General features: G+C 34.5%; 1 protein-coding gene across 1 annotated transcript; it reads right to left on the bottom strand.

The window, feature by feature from the left end:
- Positions 1–4721: 4721 nt before the first annotated feature.
- On the bottom strand, positions 4722–6305 carry LOC148234159 (uncharacterized). Its single transcript, XM_088187663.1, has 2 exons — positions 5604–6305; positions 4722–5531 (listed from the first exon to the last, which is right to left on the bottom strand). The coding sequence occupies exons 1-2, from the start codon at positions 6185–6187 to the stop codon at positions 5015–5017; spliced, it is 1101 nt and encodes a 366-aa protein (XP_088043789.1). The 5' UTR covers positions 6188–6305; the 3' UTR covers positions 4722–5014.
- Positions 6306–7223: the final 918 nt, after the last annotated feature.

Raw genomic sequence — 7223 nt, 5'->3', positions numbered from 1 at the left:
TTAGTAGATTGTTAATCAGCGGCCTAGTAGCAACGATCATTCCTCTCGCATTCATTTATCTCATGGTGGATACATAGATGTCTGTGTATATGGGTGTGTGGGTATATTTACACACGCGGTCATGGCGAATACAGGATGATTCCGTTGAAAAGAAACATTGCCGAAACGGGTGCGAAACGTGGCCGCGAAGCGATTTATGTGACTGCCGTGACAGGCAGACGGGAGGACACCCCAAAATGGACAATGGTTACACATACCCACGAAAACAGGTCGGGAAAAATGAACGGTTTCATCTCGTGGAACGTGGGTTCGACACCCGAGCACTGAAAAACCTTTCGTGTACCTACTGCACAAAGAAGAACAATGGATACCACATAAATAAGTATAAATCTATAGTTTGCGTATTCCTAATTAAATTGATATATTACCTTTCTTTATAAGTTAAAAATATATAATATATAACTAACGCTTTTCCTTTACCATTTATTATAATTTAATCAAAAAATATTGTACAATATTTAGAACGCAAATTTTATATGCTAGCCAAATATTGTTTTGTTTTCAAGACTTGGAAAAATATTTTTGTAGTACACTAGAAGTAGTAATTGTTTAGTAAGCGTTTAACGACTGAGCATAAAAAATTTAAATTAGGGTTTTCTATTTTTTTTTATAAAGGCTTAGGTTTTAATAATTATTATATTAGTGTACAAGGTATGCATTTTTAAAAAAAATCTTGGACATAAATTCACTTTAATATATTTTTAGCACCGGCGTGAATTCAAATCAAATTAGTCATAAATTAGGAGAAATGCCTGAAAATTTAAAGATTGCTACTATTGTACCTATACCTAAAATAAAAAATAGTAAAAAAGTTAAAGAAATGAGACCAATCAACATGCTACCGTGTATAGAAAAAATAATAGAAGAAGTAGTAATCAAACAATTAAAGGAATTTATTACTTCTCAAAACATAATATGTGAACAACAATCAGGATTCAGAGAAATGCATTCCACTGAAACTGCATTACAAGTAGTGATAAATGATTGGCTGTTGGCTAAGGATACAAACAAAATCATTGGAGCAGTTTTCTTGGATTTCAAGAGAGCCTTCGAAACAATAGACAGAAAAATAATGGTAAAGGAATTGGAGAGTATAGGTGTAAGTGATATAGTTTTAAGATGGTTTAATAATTACTTATATAAAAGAAAACAAAAAAGTAAAATAAATAATGTATATTCTGAAGAGAAATTAGTGTCTTATGGAGTACCACAAGGGTCTAAATTGGGACCATTGTTATTTGTTTTGTATATTAATGATATAGTTAATAACGTGAAAAAATGTAAAATTCATCTATTTGCGGATGACACATTAATGTATTGCATAGGTGATATTAGAAATATGGTTAAAGAATAATGTACTTAAATTAAATGAGAATAAAACTAAATGTATGTTTATTAATTATAAAAATGTGTTAGATAATAGTACCAAAATAGTAATAAATAACTCTAGTATAGAAATAGTGGATAATATAAAATATTTAGGAGTAATTGTTGATACAAAATTAAATTTTAAAGAACATTGTAATTACATATTAAAAAAAATTAGTAGAAAAATAGGTTTATTATCTAGATTAAGAAATATATTAGGTATAAATACAGAAAAAATAATTTACAATAGTATAATATTGCCTTATTTTAATTATTGTGCAACATTATTAAATATGTTAAATAAATTAGACAAACAAATGTTGCAAAAATTACAAAATAGAGCAATGAGAGTAATCTTAAATAAAAATAGATTAACTAATTGTAAAAGTATGATTGATAGATTAGAATGGTTGAATGTTCAAGAAATATTGAGTATGAATGTTTTAGTATTTATATATAAGTTAGAAAATAATATGTTACCAGAATATTTTAATAAGTATTTAATAAGAAATAAAAATGTACATAAATATAATACTAGAAATAAAGAAAATTTAAAGATAATTAAGTATAAGAAAACGAGTACGGCTAGGGGAATTATGTACGGAGGTTTTTTTTTTTAATTTTTGTTTATTACATAATTAAATAATACATTTTTATAAACATATATATTTACATTTCATTGGTTGCTGGTTAATTACCATTATCACAATTTACGATTGATTAGCTAAATTAAGAGAAATTACAAAAATAAGAATAATAAAAGAACATAAAATACGTTAAGTTTAGGTCAAAGTACATAAACACCTTTAACAAAAAAAAAAAAAAAAAAATTTATAAATTATAAATATATATTTTTAATATAAAACTCGTGGACCTGGAGCTGTTAAATTAATAGATAAAATTTATGCGTCAGAGCAAGATGTGCTTTGGCATTTTATGTTTATATTTAAATTTGAGTTTGTTTTTGTCGTAATCACCGATTCTTGAGATTAACGGGTTAGTATGATTTCGCGGTATTTTTTTATAATAATTATTAGTATGGTGGTGAACATGTTCTTTAATAGTTGGAATTAAATATTTATTATGAAGTTTTTTGAGGTTAGTATAAAAAGGTGTATTATAAATTATTTTTATAGCTTTATTTTGAACAACTTGTAGTTTAGAAAAGTTAGTATTACACGTATTACTCCACACTGGGCAGGCGTAAGTCATTGCCGGTCTGATTAATTGCTTATATAATAGAATTTTATTTTTAGTATTTAGCGCACTTTTTCGATTAAAAATTGGTTTTAACGCCGCAATGGCTGCGAGCCCTTTAGATTTAAGTTCGGTTATGTGTTTATTAAATTTAAGCTTGGAGTCCAGGTGAATTCCGAGGTACTTAACGCTCGCCTTCCATTCTATACACTTTCCCTGCTCGCTTATAATAGTCGGGGGCAAAGGTTGTCTTCGAGTTGTAAAAATTATAGCCTCCGTTTTGTCCTGATTTATTTTTATTTTCCACTTTTTGAAATAATTACTTAAGAGAGTTAAGGATTTTTGCAATTTTATTGAAATAGGCTTAAGACCGTAAGAGCTACTCATTATCGCCGTATCATCGGCATACATTGAAAGACAAGTATTTTTTAAAATAGGTATATCATTTGTGTACAAAATGAAAAGGAACGGTCCAAGTAAACTCCCCTGAGGAACACCAGCTGGGATATTACGCGGTATCGATTGTTCATTATTTACTGAAACAACATAACTTCGACGATCAAGGTAGGAGCGTAACAAGTGTAGCAGATAGTTAGGGGTTTTATATTTGTGGAGTTTGTAAATCAACCCATCATGCCACACAGTATCAAACGCTTTTTCCACATCTAACAATAAGAGTCCCGTTGATTTTTTCATGTTAAAATTAGCAGAGATGTGCTCTGTTAACCTATTGAGCTGATGAGTCGTAGAGTGGTTTTCGCGGAAGCCAAATTGTTCATTGATAATTTTATTCCCCAAAGATCCCTTTAAACGTGATAAAATTATTTTTTCAAATAGTTTACTGAATGACGGTAATAAGCTTATTGGACGATAATTAATTGCGATAGTGTTATCCTTTCCTGGCTTTCTAATTGGGTGGATCTTTGCGGTTTTCCAAATAGCGGGAAAGTACCCGAAAGATAAGCAGGCATTAAAAATATTTGTTAGATAATTGATGCTAATTCTTGGAAGTTGTTTTATCGTAACGTTATCTAATTTATCTATACCGGGACTTTTTCTATTCTTTAAATTTTTTATGATGTTATTAACTTCTGTTAAACCAACTTTGTTCACTAAACTAATATCTACGCTAGATGAATTAATATTTCGTATCGCACGGGCGACTTTGTTGTCTATTTTTGAATCTAAGTAGTTTACAGTAAGCGAATAAGATGTTGAGAAAGCGCTGGCTAAATTTTCTGCCTTATCCTTGTTCGTGCATGCGATGGTGTTTCCATTTTTTAATGGGGGTATTTCCGAATGTTTATATTTAAGTGATTTAGTTATTTTCCATAAGGAATTATCTGCCGGGTTTAGATTTTTTAGTTTACGCGTCCACGATTCGTTTTTTATTTGCTGAATTTTATCGCGAATATAACTAGTTACGCGGTTTATTACAGATTTAAGTCGCGGAGATTTATTATTTTGCCACTGTTTTCTTAGTTTATTTTTGATTTTTATTATTTCGATAAGTTGTGGAGTAAGTTGATTTTTATTATTATAATTTTTACGCGTCGGTATTGATGATATTTTGGCTTCTTCGATAACGGATGTTAAATAACTGATATCATCGTCAATTTGTTTAATGTTATGCGGAGTATAATTCTGTCGCTCATCTTGCAAACGAGACTCGACTATATCTTTAAACTTTTTCCAGTCAGCTTTTAAATAGTCAAAAAGCGTTTCAGAGACTACCTCCGCTGAACCCTCCAGCGAGAATAACACTGGAAGATGGTCAGAAGACAATGCCTGAACGCAATACATTTCTGACGTATTTAAGTTACCCTTGACCAAAGCAATATCCAGAATTGACGGCGTCATGTGATTGGAAGGGTAATGCGACGGTGAATTTGGAAAGTTAACAATCGTGTCAGAGTCGCTCAAGTAGTTAAAAAGTGACGCTCCAGATCGATTAGCCCCAGAACAGCCCCAATGCATATGACGGGCATTGAAGTCCCCAGTCAGAATGACCGAGTCTCCTAGAGAAAATATCGAATCTAGATCACTTCGGAGCAGTTCGTCACTAGGCGAATTATACCCCGCAGCAATTATTATTATTTTATTTTTATGAATAATTTGAATCGCGACGGTTTCTAGATTATTAGTGTTAGTGTTTATACGTGCGTGTTTTATCGATTTTTTAACAAATATCGCGACCCCTCCGCCTGGCCTTGAGGGTCGGTCCCTCCGAATGCAGGCAAAGTTAGGTAAATATACGTTAACATGTGGTTTTAGATAAGTTTCGGTGACTACGACAATATCAAGTTTGTACTCACTGATTAACAGCTCCAGCTCTCCGGTTTTGTTACGGATCCCACGGGAATTCCACGTCATGAGTTGAATGTCTTCTTTAGAAGAGGTCATCGAGATACTCGACCATCATCAAAGCAATTTCAATTTTGCTAGCGCACTTTCCGGCCTTAGTTCGGATTTCCTGGAGGATAGTCAGCATCCTGCGAAGCTCATCAGTAGACATGGCTTCTGATGAGGGCTTCTCAGACTGTCGGGCTTGGGGGCGTTGTTGCGTCTTAATTGGGGTGGCTTCCGGGACAATAGTCGGTTTTTTCACTGCTGGTTTCGTTGGCCGAAGGGCAGGAAACTGACTCTGTTCCAGAGCGAACGTTGGCTTGGGTGCGGTCAGTACGGCGGTATGTGGCTTTTGCTGCCTCTTCTTCATCTGCAGGAGATATTCTGTCCTGCGAGGACAGTCCTTGTAGTTGGCCGGGTGACTTCCGCTGCATCCAGTGCAGGTTGCTGGCGTCTCTCGGTCTTTTTTAGTGCATTCAGAAGTGGCGTGGTTTCCTGTGCATTTCACGCATCTGGGGTCTCGTTGGCAGTTCCTCGCAGCGTGGCCATACTGCTGGCATCTGAAACATTGAGTCGCGTGCGACTTATTACGCTTGTATTTTTCAAGCGTGGCCTTAGTGAAGCAAACGTACCGGATGCTTCTTATGGACGTCACCGTCGTCTCAGCGGAAAATTGCGTCAGGTAGAGCCGCGAGGAGGTCTCTGCCTTGGTGTTCATCGCCGTTACTTTGACGACGCTTAATCCTTGCCGCTCCAAATCAGCAGCGATTTCTTCAACGGGAACCTCAGGAAGCCCCCTTAAGACAGATTTAACTGTCTTGTCTTCGTCGGCAGTGAAGGTGTGAAAGGCACGGCGGCCCTTCAAACCATCCATCAGGGTCGCTCGTAGTTCGAGCGTCGCACACTGGATGGAAACATTACCTCTTCCGGTGTAGCGGAGGGTAAAATTACCTGATTTGGTCATCGACTTGATGAGGTCGATGGTCTGGAGATGTGTGCCAACCACCTCCATGATGACAGGTGGCACTCTTGCGTGTTTACTCCCGGCAACTTCGGGGAGTTTGTCATACCTGTTATGACTTGAAGTCGGCAACAGGTTGGCGTCAGTAGAGGGTCGGGCAGTTTTCTTTGGCATCTGCCATTCTTGTTCTGCTGATGGCGATAGGTACGCTTTTAACGTACCCACCGCACGCTTGCGCGTAAGCGTCTTCTTCATCGCGCCGGCAATGTCTCTGGCGTCGTAGTTGTTGCAAATGGTCGCGGGTGGGGGGTCGGAGCTTTGAACGGCAGCGAGAGCAGGCGCGGATGCGTCCGTTCACCGCTGAGGTACAGAGCAGAGTGTACGGAGGTTTTGATTTATATAATAGTCTTCCAAGAGAAATCCGAAACAGCAAAAATATAACGGGTTTCGTAAATGGAATAAAAAAACACCTTCGTACATATAGAAATAAATTATAATATTAAGACTTTATTATTGTATATTTTTATTTTTTCTTTCTGTTATGTATTTTTTATATATTTTTATATATGTTTACTAAATTTGTTAGATGTAAAGATAAGCTAAAAAGCTAAATAAATTAATAAAATAAATAAATAAATAAATATTGTTAATTCACCACACTTTTATATAATTTAGAATGCGAGTCAACGTACCTTTATATTTTTGTAAAAAAAATTAGCGCATTGAAAAGTAAGCTGTATATTTTAACGCCTCACCTTTTTAATATTTTTCGTAGATACTTAAACATCCAAACATAGCAAAATACAGTTGCTTGCTTATTTAAAAAAAAAATACCTACAACCTAATATTTTCGTAGACATTTCATCACCTTCACTGTATATTTAATTAAGCCCGTTACATTTTTCCTTAACTGCACTCTAGAGCCATAATAAAAATACAGATACTCCATCTCACCTTTATTATCCCAAATATTTCATACAACCAAAACATATTTTTATTTGTTCCATTTTTTTCGATTAATAATATATAAAGAAGCTCATATATAGAACTTAGATAGATCCTCCATTTCATGAATAAAATAAGTTTTTGATCGCGTCTTATCATAAATAAAATTCGTTCAATAGAGACTTTCTTAATCCATGGAGCTTTTAGCGTAAGCCAATTTCAAACACTTCTAATCTATTATTGTAATATTTTTTAAGGTCCAAGTCTCGCACTTGTACGATAGCTCTACGAATTTAATTCAGCTCTAAAAATATAAATGCTTGTTTGTGAAACAAAATTAGCTTCC

The sequence above is a fragment of the Plectrocnemia conspersa genome, unplaced genomic scaffold (genome assembly GCF_051122295.1).
Source record: "Plectrocnemia conspersa isolate PC_06_02 unplaced genomic scaffold, ASM5112229v1 ptg000006l, whole genome shotgun sequence".
In the NCBI taxonomy this organism is placed as follows: domain Eukaryota; kingdom Metazoa; phylum Arthropoda; class Insecta; order Trichoptera; family Polycentropodidae; genus Plectrocnemia; species Plectrocnemia conspersa.
This window is presented reverse-complemented; position numbering and strand designations above follow the sequence as displayed.